The sequence below is a fragment of the Mandrillus leucophaeus genome, unplaced genomic scaffold (genome assembly GCF_000951045.1).
Source record: "Mandrillus leucophaeus isolate KB7577 unplaced genomic scaffold, Mleu.le_1.0 Scaffold341, whole genome shotgun sequence".
Classification (NCBI taxonomy): Eukaryota; Metazoa; Chordata; class Mammalia; order Primates; family Cercopithecidae; genus Mandrillus; species Mandrillus leucophaeus.
The window spans coordinates 2046859-2062653 of record NW_012103599.1 but is presented as its reverse complement, the minus strand read 5'-3'; the positions used below and the strand labels follow the sequence as shown (position 1 = coordinate 2062653).

General features: G+C 37.3%; 1 protein-coding gene across 1 annotated transcript in view; it reads right to left on the bottom strand.

Moving 5' to 3' along the window:
• Nucleotides 1–3546: 3546 nt before the first annotated feature.
• ALG6 (ALG6, alpha-1,3-glucosyltransferase) overlaps nucleotides 3547–15795 on the bottom strand; it is an 81796-nt gene continuing 69547 nt past the window's right edge. The window contains 3 exon segments of the mRNA XM_011988938.1: nucleotides 3547–3928; nucleotides 11640–11838; nucleotides 11965–12033. Coding sequence (XP_011844328.1) covers nucleotides 3731–3928; nucleotides 11640–11838; nucleotides 11965–12033 — 466 coding nt within the window. The 3' untranslated portion in view covers nucleotides 3547–3730.

Here is a 15795-nt window from a genome sequence, read left to right as displayed (position 1 = left end):
CCTTTGGTAGAATTATATATTTTCCTGAAATTCAGATTAAATGTAATGGTAAGTGGAATTAAGTACCAGTGTTCCCATTTAAAGCCCTAGCTGCTTATTAACTTACAGATTCTTTAAAAAAAAATTTTTTAAGATTTATCTAGTCTATTGTGTAGCCACTACCTCAGGAGTGAGTTTTTATTTTCCTATGCTTTTAGAGGAAAAAAACAATTTCAACATTTTAAAATTTTATACCATTTATAAAATATTAGAATGTATTTTTTCAGTATAAATGTTTATGAAGTTTTTTGAACTAAACTACACAGAGTACTGAATTTAAAGAAAAGACCATTATTAAGGGGCAATATGTGATCCATTCCAAATTATTTTGAAATATTAAATTTCAGTTATTCTGTGGTGTTTTCTGTCATCATCATGTTTTTGTTGTCACTCCCAAAATAAAGGGGAGGAGGGAGTCACAGAGTATGTTATCTTGATAGTGAAACTTATGCTTTTCTTGACCATTTCTGTAGGGAAAAACTGCTACTCCTTTGAGGTACTTGCCCTAAGTTTTAACAAAATTAGTAGAAAATATTACCATGTCATTTGAATATATCATGAAAAATTAAAACTACATGAAAATCTGAAACAAAATGTTAACAAATTAAGGTTGAAAATTTTCCACTGCATGCAATGGCACAAGCCTTTAATCCCAGCTACTACTCAGCAGGCTGAAACAGGAGGATCGCTTGAGCCCAGGAGTTTATGACCAGACTGGGCAATATAGCAAGACACCTATCTCAGAAAAAAAGAAAATAACTCACTTTCCGCTTAGAGAAATTTTAGATTCACCTTTTTATAATGAAAGGTTTTTAAAAACTTAATATAAATTATATAAATTACCTTCATTTATATAATTGAAGGATTTATAAGAAAAAATTATTTTCTTCATACTGTTTAAGAAATTTATTCTGATACAGTGCTTATAATAGGATGTTGCCAAAAGTACACTAAAAAAGGATTATTCTAGCATTGAAAACTAACCTTAGGTTGTAAGCCAAAACATTTTATAAAGTAATCTATGTTAGCTAATACAGGGTTAAGAAGTAGATTGGTTTCATATATAATCCAAGTTATATAGGTATGTGCTTAATGCTATTAAACCAGTTACTGTATGTTTGACCCCTTGATATACTAAGCTTTTGCCTTTTAGAACAGCTGGGTCTGCTGAGAATCATTTCCCAGTTCTTTTCCTTGTAGATCAGATGACTCTCACTTTATCACCCTTGGAGGCCACATGAAGGACAAAGCAGAAAGATCCACACACAAAACTAATGTTTATATGAGGGGAGGGGGAAGTTGTGGGGGATATACTTGGCCCTGATCTTCCAATGAACATAACAGAAGAGAGACCAATTGAGACTTGGAAACCACTGTGTTACTTTAACCATTATTTAGTTATATCCTATCCGTCTCTTTCTTTCTGTTGAACAGAGAGGCTCCTTTGGCTGCCTTGACTTTTGTAAATGTTTCACTCAATTTGTTGTGGTTTATCATTTGGACAGAATGCTACATCGGGGATTTTTCACTCCTCCCTAAGTCCTCAAGGGAAAATGACTTCTGTATGCCTCATATATGATACATGCACATACACCCTATTCTCTTCATTTTAAGAAGCAGGCCTAAGTTTATTGGCAGCTGAGAACACTGCATTTCTCAGAAGTGCCTCCTCTATCTAAAATGTACTTGAACGTGACTTTGAAGGGCTTATTTTTTGACAGGTATATTAGTGAAGCAGGTGAGAAATCTATCTTTAATATTTTTGCATAACCTAAATATATTTATATGAAAACATCCCTATAGCCTTGAGTCTAGCTAAGAGCAGTGCTTTGGAGTTGCCTACTTCTGTGATCGTAATTCATCACTGGATATTTTTGATATTTTGCTTTTTTTGAGATGGTATCTCACTGGTCTCAAGCGATCATCCTGTGTCAGCCTCTCAAATAGAGACCACTGTGCCTGGCCTCTGGTTTTGGTATTTTGTTTTGGTATTTTGGAACCTAATCCCTCTAAGTTCAATGTAAACTCTTAAACTGGTTTTTAATAGATCGGAGGGATACTTGTAAGATAACTGCTAGAAGTCTCTATAAAAATATAGTGTGCAAATCAATATGATTAAGATTAAATCATCTGAAGAATGGTTTTATTTACAGAATTTACCTGTATGATACCTTGAATCAGGTGCACTTCATTTTACTAATATATATACGTAATACTTTTATTTCCTAATAATAGTTATTCTACTCCAATTATTTATAACTTCCTCATCATTTATCTAAGTCAACATTCTATGTTAAACACAAGTGTACTATTACAAAAAACATTTTTTAAAATAAAGCTACACTAGCCAGCCAAGATGCTGACATTTGGGCACAGTGATTACAGATGGTGACCATGGACAACGATGTTCCTGCTGATTCGGCAGTGATTCAAGGCTGCTATTCTGCGCTGACCTGCCCTTTGAGTCTTTTGAGAAAGAAACCTTTCTAGATTTTTGCTTTGTCTAAACCCACTTCCTTTATCAGATTTAGAAACTTATACCTTCTTACACCAGCCTGTGACTGTCCATGTCTAGAACCAGTATTTTTCTGTATGTGGTTTGATTTGCACTATTTTAAAATATACCACTACTTAATATAGTTTAATGGCTATCTTCTGAAAGAAATATATTCCTTAAAAAATGTTGATGGGAAAATGATTATCTTTATTACAGAGACTAAAGAAAACATATCTTTACATGAGAAACTACAACATGGATATCATGCATTATTTTTACCAGTTGAAAACTATAATAAATATGGGCTTCTGCTAATATAGGGTGATACAGTATTAATAGGATAGAATTAACATGAATCAATGCTCTGGCAGTGGTAACCTTGAACCATCTCATAATAATATATATGTATAATATAATGTTTAAACAGAATGATTCTGGAGGTTTAAAACCAGTGATTATGTGTGATTAAGAAGACTTCACTCAAACCACTTAAAGTTAAAACTTACATTTAAATTCAGGAAAATTCATTTTTAATTGTATTAAAATATGCATTCTTGCAAATAAGATCATGGTTTATTTGCCTTGTTAAAACAATCAAATTTGCATGTGTAATAAGGCATATTCAGACTTCAAGCAGTTTAAATTGCCTTCTCAGTAATTAAAAAGATTATCACAAATTAAATTCCCTAAGACATAACTTCTACACAGTGAAATACACACTACTTGTATTCTAAAATGTAAATTTGAATACCAAAATTAGTGATTTCCATTAAAAAGAAGGGGCTCAATTCTTCCATTAAGCTCACTATATGGTCTGATGAAGGAAGCAGGTTTAGACAAAGCAAATACCAAGAAATATTTCTCAGTTTTTTCAAGACATTTAAAAAGTGCATTTCCTGAGTAAACAATGGGATTAAGGACATGTTTCTCTTTTTTCCCCATTTGAATAGCTGTGAATAATAAAACCACAATATGTTTTGGCCAAGCAGTACTTAGACAAGCCTCCATTGGTCTTTGGTCTCCATATACATTTATTTTGTGTAGACAACAATGACTTTTCACCATTTCATTTCCTATGGTTCCATGGTTCTCAAAATGGTAATTTCATTTATACATAGCAAAAAGTTCACAAAACCTTTCAGCACTGTTCATATTTTCACATTTGTTCAGGAAACAATTTGTTTAGGAATACAGCTAGCTGATTTTCTTCTGATTTCTTCCACTTTTGGAATCCCACATGATTATAATGTTAAAGTATACCAAGAAGAACAAGAAGTTCAAGCAAGATACAAAACACACCAATACAGAAAATAAGTCCGGTAGTTTCTGAGGAGGATCCAGTGTGACAGTCATCAGCGTCAGAAGCACCATAGTGATAACTGAGATAAGAAACTGCAAGGAAAAAAAGGATTACTGATTAGTATAAAAGGTGAAATTTAAATGTACTGTAAACATTGACTTGTAGCTATTAAGCAAAATTAAAGGTGAGGGTTAAAGGTCTAATTTACTCTGGTGTATCTCAACTTTGACTTCCTATTAGAATCATATGAGAGGTTTTTAAAATCTCAATGCCCACATCACACCCCAGACCAACTAAATCAGGCCTCAGTACTTTTTAAAGCTCTCCAAGTGATTCCCATGTGTAGCCAAAACCTGAGGACCCCTGTCTTATACTTCCTACCAACAAGGCACTGAAGAAAGGTATCTGGGACAAATATTAACACTAGTCAGGGTTAAATATGTAGCATCCCCTGGGGCCCCACAGGATATAAAATTCTAAGCTAATGGGTACAAATATATAGGTACCTAGAAAAAATAAAACCTAGTGTTTGGCAGGTCCGTAGGCTGACTATAGTTAACAATGTACATTTCAAAATAGCTAGAAAATAAGTTGAATGTTCCTAGCATAAAGACGTATTTTTAAGGTAATGGATAGCCCAGTTACGCTGATCTGATCTTCACGCATTACATGAATGAATATCACATGTACCCCCAAAATATATACATCTATTCTGTATCAATTTTTAAAATTCTAAGCTAATCCTGAGAACCCATCTGTGAAAAAGTTTTCCATGGCAAATGGAAAATTACATTTCTTATTCATTAAATGCTTTCAATGAGTAAAGCACATTAGGGCACATGAAAGAAAATGTCCTCTGGCCTCAAAGAGTTTTCCATCTGCTTAGGAGAATGTTAAATAAAATCACAAAGTCACACTGGCTTAAATACCAAGACGAGTAGTAAAAATAATTAGCACATTTACTGTAGTTGTGTGGTCATCAGTGTCTTTTCTAGGCCAATGTGCTATACAATAGAACCTCCTGCAGTAATGAAAATGTTTTGTCTGCACTCCAGTATAGTAGCTGCTAACCACATGTGGCTATTGGGCATTTGAAATGTACTTACTGTGACTGAGGAACTGAATTTTTATTTAAATTTAATACGTTTAAATTTCTATATATGTCTAGTGGCTACCATACTGGACAGACTGGCTTTAGACTGTGAGCTCCTTTAAGACAAAGACCAGCAAGATCTTACTCATTTTATCCCTAGCACAGTGCATAGGTATACACTAGCAGTATAAATAAATGTAGAAAGCAAGTAGTGAAAAACAGTAGTGACTTCCATGAAGTGGGTGGGACACAGAACCCTAAAAGATGCCTTAACTGTTGGCTACATTATGACAATATTGGTAAGGTCTAAATAGAGAGTAATGCAGTGATCATTCCAAATGGAAAAGCGAGGATAGGCGCCAAGAAAGCTTACAAGCAGATATAAACAAAGGCTCCCAGTGTCATTAAAGGAAAAAAATTCCTGAGACAACCTTAGTGGGAAGTGCAAACATCTGGAATGAAATCTTCAAAATAAAAGCTTCAAACTTCAGAAATATGGGACTGGTTGAAATGTCATAATACCACAATCTTGAATCAGTGTTAAACAGAACAAAACCCCTCTCTTGCTCCAACTATTACCCCATTTGTCTGCTCCTATTTACACTTGCTTCCCAAAACAATTGCCTATAAATATAAACATGCTGTGTCCAGTCTTCATCCCATTCACTAGTAAACCCCGACCAATTGGGCTTTCACCCCAATCACTATGAAACTGCTATGGTCAAATACCCATAATGACCTCCAGTGTACTAAATCCAATGGTCAGTTCTTACTACCTTACCTGATTTTCTCATTAGCATTTGAAATCACTCACTGAACCCTCTCACTGAAACACTTCATTCACTTGGCTTCCATGACATCATACTCTCCTGGTTCTCTCCTACCTCACCCAGTTAATTCTTAGACATCTTTGCTGGTTCCTCATGTCCCCTACCTCTGCATTCTGGGGCTTCATACCTATTGCTCTGATTCATCTATCCTCATACCCTTAGTGAGTCATCCAGTAGCATGACTTTAATTACCAACTATATGTAAAGACTCAACTTCGTCTCCAGCCTGGCCCTTTCCCCTAAACCAGGGTTGTCCAATCTTTTGGCTTCCCTGGGCCACGCTGGAAACAGAAGAATTGTCTTAGACCACACATAAAATACACCAACACTAACAACAGCTGATGAGCTTTAAAAAATATCGCAAAAAAACTCCAGGTTTTAAGAAACTACGAATTTGTATTGCACTGCATTCAAAGCCGTCCTCGGTTGCAGGTTGGACGAGCTTGTGCTAAACTCTGGACTCATATATCCAGGTACTCCTTAATATCTCTACTTGCATATTTAATAGGCATCTAAAACTAAATGTGAAAAACTCTTGATCTCCCCATACTCCCCACTGTCCCCATCACACACACAGTTCCTTCAACATGCTTTGCTTCCTTCAATTTGGTAAATGGCAACCCCACTCATTCAGTTATGTATGCCAAAAACCTTGGAGTCATCCTGAACACCTCTCTTTCACAACCCCAGCAATTCCTGTTGGCTCTACCTTCAAAATATATCAAAAATCTGACCATTTCTAACCACTTCCACTGCTACCCTGGTCCACAGCACTATCATCTCATGGATTCCATTATCTACAATCTCCTCCACATAGCTACCATAGGGGCCTTTTAAAGATGTAAGTCAGATTCTAGTCCCATTATAGGAAACTACACTGTTACCTCTCTAATCTTAGGTCCTATTATTTATTTCCCCTACCCAGCTCCAATCACCATGACCTCCATGATGTTCACTGAATTTGCAGTTTTCTCTTCTAGGATGTTCTACCCTCAATTATCTGTAGTTTACTTCCTTTGGTTCTTTGCTCAAGAAAGCCCTGCCACTTTAAAATTGCATTAATCCCTCCTGCAAATCATATCCATTTCTCCCTTGCTTTGTTGTTCTCCATAGCACTTATCACCCTCTGACACGCTATATATTTTACATATGCTGGTGCTGGATTTCTCCACTAGCATGCAACCTCTACGGAAGCACAGATTTCTGTTAGTTTTGGTCACTGCTGTATCCTCAGCCTCCAGAACAATGTTTGGCAATATAGTAAGTGCTCAAAAACTGTTTATTAAAGAACAAACAAATCTGGGAGTCCATGGTGGTCCTCACCTTAAGATTACTGGACCAGACTGTGAATATCACAATAGGGCTAGACTTTGACATACACTCAGGAATCTGGGCCTGTACTAACAAAAAATGAACTTTATATCTACTTTCCATTTGAACCCCTGAATAAAGTTAATCCTCTCCTTGTCTTTCCTGTTCACCTCTTAACTTCCTACCTCCCACACCCCTATCCTCCATGGTCATTACCTAAAGTGCAAAGCCTTCAGGACACCCATTGAACTCTGCCCTGAGAATACCTGCCTTGTCTTCCTACAAGATCTAAATATAAAATATCTCCTTTGAAACCTTCCCCTATGCTCCCCTAATAAAGTTAGTCATTCTTTTCTTTTTGTTATCTGGGTACTTTGGGCAATCCTCTATGTAGTCCTCAAAAATATAAATAAGTATAGCCTGTTGGGCTGGGCGTGGTAGCTCACGCCTGTAATCCCAGCACTTTGGGAGGCTGAGGCAGGCGGATCACAAGGTCAGGAGTTCGAGACCAGCCTGGCCAATATGGTGAAACCCCATCTCTACTAAAAATACAAAAATTGGCCAGGCATGGTGGCACGCACCTATAGTCCCAGCTACTCAGGAGGCTGAGGCAGAAGCATTGCATAAACCCAGGAGAGGGAGGTTGCAGTGAGCTGAGATCACGCCATTGCACTCCAGCCTGGGCAACAAGAGTGAAACTCCATCTCAAAAAAAATAAAATAAAAAATAAAAATTAGGCAAGCATGACGGTACATGCCTATAATCCTAGCTACTCAGGAGGCTGAGGAAGGAGGATCACTTGGGCCCAGGAGTTCCAGGTTGCAGTGAATTATAAATGCACCACCGCACTCCAGCCTAGGCAACAGAGTTAGATCCTGTCTCAACAACAACTTCCTAACATTTGTAATAGTTGCCAGATATTCCATGGAGCTTATATACTTATTCATGTAGCATTTTTCAACTACTGGACAATTGAGCTGCCTCTAATTTTTCATTATAATAATTAGATGAATATCCATTCATTCAACAAACAAAAATCAGAGCATCTATTCTTTGCCAGGCACTGATAGATGCTATAGATAAAATGGTATGTATAAAATGCAGAGTTCTTGCCCTCAAATAGATTGCAATCTAGCATTTTAGACAGCCTTGAATATAACGTGATGTCCCTTAAATATATGAACTTTATGAGTAGACAAAGACATCACCTGAAAACTACATATTAGTATCTCTCATGAATATAAATGCAAAAATCATCAAAAGAATACTGGCAAACTGAAGCCAGTGGCAGATAAAAAGAATTATACACCATGATCCAGTAGGATTTATCCTACGAATTCAAGGTTAGTTTAACATACAAAAATCAATCAATGAAATACATCATGTTAATAGAATAAAGGAAAAAACATACACACACGACCAAAGATGCAGAAAAAGAATTAGAATCCAACATTTTTTCATGATAAAAACATGTAAACTAGGAACTGAAGAGAACTTCCTCAACCAGATAAAGGACATCTATTTTTAAAAGCCCACAGTTAACATCATGGTTAATGGTGATAGACCATATGCTTTCCCTCTAACATCAAGTAAAAGAGAAGATGTCCACTCTTGTTACCTATATTCAACACTGTATTATAGGTCCTAGGGTAATTAGGCAAGTAAGAGAAATAAAAGATAAAAGTCATCCACATCAGAAAGGAAGAAGTAAAACTCATGGTTTGCAGATTACATTATCTTGTATATCGAAAACTGTAGGAAATCCATTAAAAACCTATGCCAAAGAATACAAGTTCAATATACCAAAATATTATATTTGTATATAGTAGCAATGAACATTATGAAAATGAAATTAAGAAACAATTCCTTTACAATAGCATCATAAAGAATTATGCTTTAGGATCATTCATTATACTTAAGAATAAATTTAACAAAAGTAGTCCAAAATTTTTACACTGAAAACTGCAAAACATTGTTGAAAGAAATTAAATATCTAAATAAATGGAAATACATCCTGTGTTTGTTCATTGGAAGACTAAATATTAAGATGGCAATATTCACGGTGAAAGTCTATCTCTAAAAAAATTAGCCAGGTGTGGTGGCACACGCCTATAGTCACGGCTATTCCTTAATTGCAACGAGTTATAAATGCACCAGGCTGAGGTGGGAAGATTGCTTGAGCCTGGGAGGCAGAGGTTGCAGTGAGCCAAGATCACACCACTGCACTCCAACCTGGGCAACAGAGCGAGACCTTGTCTCAAAAAAATAAAGTGATATTCCACAAACTGACATGCAGAATCAACTCAGTCCCTATCAAAATCTCAGCTGGGTTTTGGGAGAAAACTGATGAACTTCTAAAAACAATATGAAAATAAAGGGATGTAAGATAGATAAAACAATCTTGTAAAAAAAATCAGTGGACTTGCATTTTCAATTTCAAAACTACAAAGCTACAGTAAATAAGACAGTATGGCAGTGGCATAAGGATAGACATATAGATCAATGGAACAGAACTAAGAGTTCAGAAATAAACCCTTATATTTAAGAACAACTGATTTTCAACAAGAGTGCTAAGACAATTCAGTGCAACTGAAATAACTGAATAAAGTCAGACTCCTACCTCACACCATATACAATATTAACTCAAAGTGACTCAAAGGCATAGATATAAAAACTATAAAACTCTTAGAAGAAAATACGGGGGTAAGTATTTGTGACCACTGGTTATACAGTGGTTTCTTAGATATGACACCAAAAGCACAACAAAAGAAAAAAATAGATACACTGAATGTTATCAAAATCAAAACTTTTGTGCTGTAAATGATACCATCAAGAAAGTGAAAAGGCAACACACAGAATGGGAGAGAATACTTGCAAGTTAAATATCTGGTAAGGAACTCATATCAAGAATATATATTTTAAAAAAACTCTTACAGATCAAAAATAAAAAGACAACCCAGTTTAAAATGGGCAAAGGGTTTGAATAGGCATTTCTCCAAAGAAGATACACAAATGGCCAATAAGCACATGAAAAGATGTTCAACATCATTAGTCATTAGGGAAATGCAAGTCAGAACTCCAATGAAATACCACCTCACACCCATTAAGATGGTTGTAATGAAAAAGACAACAAATGCTGTGAAAGATGTGGAGAAATTAGAACCCTCACACATGGTTGGTGAGAATGAAGAATTGTGCTGTACTTTGGAAAAGAGTTTGGCAGTTTCTGAAGATGTTAAACATAGAATTACCATATGATCTAGCAATTCTACTCCCAGGTATACACATAAGGGAAATGAAAACATATGTGCACTCAATGCTTTGTAAACAAATGTTCACAACAGCACTATTCATAACACTAAAAAAGTAGAAACAACTAAATGTCCATTAATTGATGAATGGATAAACAAAATGTGGTATATCCACATAATGGAATATAATTTGGTAATAAAAAGGAATAAAGTACTGATATATGCTATAACATAAATGAACCTCAAAACTATGCTAAGTGGCCGGGTGCAGTGGCTCACACCTGTAATCCCAGCACTTTGGGAGGCCGAGGCAGGCAGATCATGAGGTCAGAAGTTTGAGACCAGCCCAGCCAACATAGTGAAACCCCATCTCTACTAAAAATAGGCGGGCATGGTGGCACATGCCTATAGTTCCAGCTACTAGGGAGGCTGAGGCAGGAGAATCGCTTGTACCCGGAAGGCAGAGATTGCAGTGAGACAAGATTGCACCACTGCATTCCAGCCTGGGTGACGGAGAAAGACTGTCTCAAAAAAAAAAAAGAGAAGTATACACACACACACGCGTGCGCGCGCTAAGTGAAAGAACCCAGTCATAAAAGACCACAATTTTATTATCCCATGTTATGGACTGAATTAAAATTCATATGTTGAAGCCCTAACCCCCAATGTGACTATATTTGGAGATACAGCCTTTCAGGAGGTAAATAAGATTAAATCAGATGATAAGAATGGGGCCCTAATCCAATAGTACTCATATCCTTACAAGAAAAGGAAGAGACAACAAAGGTCTCTCTCCATGTGTGACATATAAAGTAGAGACCTTCTACAAGCCAGGAAGAGAGGCCTCACCAGAAACCAACTCTGATGGTAGAACCAACCCTTGATCTTGAACTTTTAGTCTCTAGAACTGTAAGAAAATTAATTTCTGTTGTTTAAGAAACCTAGTGTGGTATTTTGTTATGGCAGCTATAGCTGACTAATACATTCCATTTATAGGCAATGTCCAAAGTAGGCAAATCTAAAGGGGCAGAAGCTGGCTGTCCAAGGAAGGGAGTTAGGAGTGAGAATGGAATGGGGAATGAATGCTAATGGGTACAGAATTTATTCCGGGAGTGACAAAAACAATGTAAAATTAGATGATGGTGATAGTTGTACAAATCTGTGCATATACTTAAAGCCACTAAGTTGTATACTTTAAATGAGTGAGTTTATGTGAATTATATCTCAAAAAGCTATAAAAGAAAACCACTACTTCAATAATTTTTTTAAATAGTGGCATGCTAAAAAAAATGTGCCATTTCTTAAAAATTGAACTTACCAAATATTGTATCATTCTTGAAAGAAATGTAAAACATGGAAGATATTTCCTCACAGAAATGGAAAAGGATTTCAACTGCAGTTCTTCTTCAGAAGTCTTTTCAAATATTGAAAAGGAAGTTACACAAGCTATAAAAAATGCCACTGTTGTCACAACAGAAGGCATTAGGAGTTCATCCTTCAATAGAAGAGGTAGCAGACTGTAAAGGGAAATTTTTTAAAATCAAAAGAGAATCATCAATTCAAACCATAACCACTTTATTAAAAAGTTTTAAATTAGTTTACAAGAATTATACTGTAAATATATGGAAATTGGTATGACTTACCTAAATGTTGACACAAGTAAAAACCAAGTAGACATAAAAGGAATTTCACTTAAAACTAAGCAGACTGGTCTAAAATGGTAAAGAAAAAAAATAATATTACAGAATATAATTTCAACTCCTAACTTAAAAAATATAAACACATTTTATCTGTCTGATTTTCAGAGGTAGCTTAAAAAAAGCCAGGAAGGTCTTCACCTGTACTACTGATTCATTTTGTTAACAGTCCAGACTAAATTAGCCTAGACACAGGCACAGAGGTGTCAACTCCTCATAATAATTGGAAAACTGCTGCTTCCCGTATGCCATTAATGGAACTTTTTTTCTCTATCACACAAACAAGTAGCTTAAGAAAAGGATCAGATAAACAAATCTGAGAAGGTTTTGTCATATATTTCGTAGTACTTGGTAAATATGAATTGCTAGTATTGTTTTCAAGCATCTCTTTTATGTTCTTTCATGTTACATATTACTCCACTAAGTTAAAACTAAAGTTATGGCAGACAAGATCATCATGCCACTGGAGATGACAAGAGAGGCAAGAGGATAAAGGAAAACAAATTGATGATAGTAAAATTAAAAGGAGGAAGAAATTAGTAGGAAGAGCTACATGAAAAGAGAAGTAGTATAGGAACAGGAAGCACAATGCCAATAAATAGAACCACTGGCTTTATCAAAGAGTTGTCTAGGGGCCAGGCACAGTGGCTCAGGCCTGTAATCCCAGCACTTTGGTAGGCCAAGGCTGGTAGATCACTTGAGGTCAGGAGTTCAAGACCAGCCTGGCCAACATGGTGAAATCCCATCTCTACTAAAAATACCAAAAAAAAAAAAAAAATAGCTGAGCTTGGTGGTGCATGCCTGTAATCCCAGCTACTTGGGAGGCTGAGGCAGGAGAACTGCTTGAACCCAGGAGGAGGAGATTGCAGTGAGCTGAGATCATGCCACCGCACTCCAGCTTGGGCGACAGAGCGAGACAACAGGACAAGACTCCATCTCCATTAAAAAAAAAAAAAAAAAGTTGTTTAAGGTCATAGCTCTCAGCCCTGTGACCTCCTTACCACAACTCCTGTTCTAGTACCTTCAGGATTCAATTGTGGCAATGCTCAAGGAAGGAGCATTGCTAGTCTGAAGTCCTGAGTCCTGGCCCCCATGTTTGCCATTGATTTACTGTGTGACCTTGAGCAAAGAATCTATTTTCTTAAGTGGGAATGGAAATAATAATAATAGTACCCCATATTCTTAAGTAGTTGAAAGAACTCTTTGCAGGGATCATCTAGTGTTTATTTTTTAAAATACAATAAACTTTCCTAATGATGGTGGTTGTTGAATAACTGTTATCATCCTTATTTTAAAAGGTGCTCTATAAAGATGTGGGCATTCTCCCCCTTTCCTAGAAGGATGACTTTTTCCTATGTCAACTAATGTATGAGGTTTAAACCCTGGGATTATAAACTGATTGAAAACTACTAAAAGAAATTACTAGGCAGGGTGCAGTGGCTCACACCTGTGATCCCAGCACTTTGGGAGGCTGAGACAGGCAGATCACGAGGTCAGGAGTTCGAGATCATCCTGGCCAACACGGTGAAACCCCATCTCTACTAAAAATACAAAAAAAAAATTAGCTGGACTTGGTGGCGCGTGCCTGTAATCCCAGCTACTCAGGAGGCTGAGGCAGGAGAATCACTTGAACCAGGGAGTTGGAGGTTGCAGTGAGCCGAGATTGTGCCACTGCACTCCAGCCTGGCGACAGAGTGAGACTCCGTCTCAAAAAAAAAAAGAAATTACTAGAGGACTTTCCATTTCACTGCCTGAGAATGGATGCATATTAACAGCAAGCTCTTCGAAGGTGCTCAATAAATACTGTTTTCTCTTTCTGGCTTAATTATTTCCCATTTATGCATTCAATATTTATTTACCAAACACAAGCATTGATCAAAAATGTATTATAGCCAGGCGCAGTGGCTCACAACTGTAATCCTAGCACTTTGGGAGGCCAAGGTGGGAGGGTCACTTGAGCCCAGGAGTTCAAGACCAGCCTAGAGAACATAGCAAGATACCACCTCTACAAAAAATTTAAAAATTAGCCTGGCATGGTGATGCATGCCTGAGGTACTTGTTACTTGGGAGGCTGAAGTGGGAGGCTCACTTGAGCCCAGGAGTCCGAGGCTGCAGTGAGCTATGACCATGTCACTGTGCTCTAGCCTGGGTGACTGAGTGAGACCTTGTCTCTTAAAAAAAACTTATTACATATAAGCACTGCTCTGAAAGGAATACAAAGATGATTATAACTCAGCTCCTAACCACAAAGTACTTAAAATTCATCACCAAACAGCGAAATTCCCTACATCCTCAACCTCTTCTCTGAACCCCTCCCTTTACCACCTTGTTTGAAACAATGCCTGGCTGTCTCCTCTGAGGACAGTACTGCCCTCTGCCCTCTCAACTGTGTCTGTTTTTGTTGTTTCCACAGTCTTCAAGTGACGTGGCCTGGAGGTGGGAAGTAACCTCCTTGATTTTCCTCACTACTTCCCTACCAGTTCTTCCTCTCTCCATCCTAATAATCTCCAGCTTTGAACCTCATGTAATCACACTTTATCCCCGATTATTCCCTATCTTGTAAATACTGACCAACCACAGGGCTGCTTCCTCCATTACCCAAAGATTTCAACTCCTTTCTCACTATCACTCTCTACATACTGACTTAATTCTTGGTAATTTAAAATATACATAGATCTTCCCTCTCATTTGCTAGAATGCCTCTCTTCTAGGGATCTCATCTTTAATCCTGTCCCTTAGGGTCATACTTTAGACTGCACCTCCTCCATGACTCCTGCCTTTTAGATATTCCAACTCCAACCATCTTTTGATCCCACCAAGATCTTCGATCCATTGTTCCTACCACCTTTTCACTTTCCCTCATCGCTTCCACAGCCTTTTCCCTTTTTACCTATCTTAAATTCCAAGGTCAATCATTATAATCACTCTCATACATTCACTCTTAAGCCCTCAAGCAAGGGAGTTATCCTCACCAGACAAAACCATAAACCTGGAAATACCCAACTTTCCACCAGTGCTTATTCCAACCGTGCTGAACAACTGCTCTAGAGAACAACAGCTACCCATACTAACTGCTCTCACTTTAAATACATGATCATGATATTCAAGTGCCCTGCAATTACTATATATTTCCCTGATCTGTTTACACTCTGTCTCTCCTTAGAAAATGTTTCACACTTCTCCCTCCTACTTCCAACAGCTTCAACCCACTCTTGGCTAATGACTTTCCCTCACTTCAATAAGAAAATTGAAGCAGTTAAAAGAGAACTTTCACAGATGCCCACCATCACATTTACTCCCTTCCCAGCATCTCTACCAATATAGCCTATTCACCCCTTTTACTAAAGAGGAACTCTTCACACATCTGTCCGATGCCAATTCTTCCATTTGTGCTCTAGATCGTACCCCATCTCCCTTTCTGAAGGACAGTGCTCCAGCAGCTCCTCCTCCTCTCAAGATCCTGTACCATCAGCTTTCCTTCTCTGCTCATCATTCCCCTGCCTTTATTGCTCCTCTCTTAAACAAACAAACCTATCTTGACCCCATTTTCTCTACCAATTATTGCCCTATTTTTCTGCTTCCTTTTTCAACAAAACTCCTCTGAAGAACAGTCTACCTTCCTCACACCATATATAAAACCTCAACTGGGCACGGTGGCCCATGCCTGTAATCCCAGCACTTTGGGAGGCCAAGGCAGGCAGATCACTTGAGGTCAGGAGTTCGAGACCAGCCTGGCCAACATGATGAAACTCCTGTCTCTACTAAAAATACAAAAAT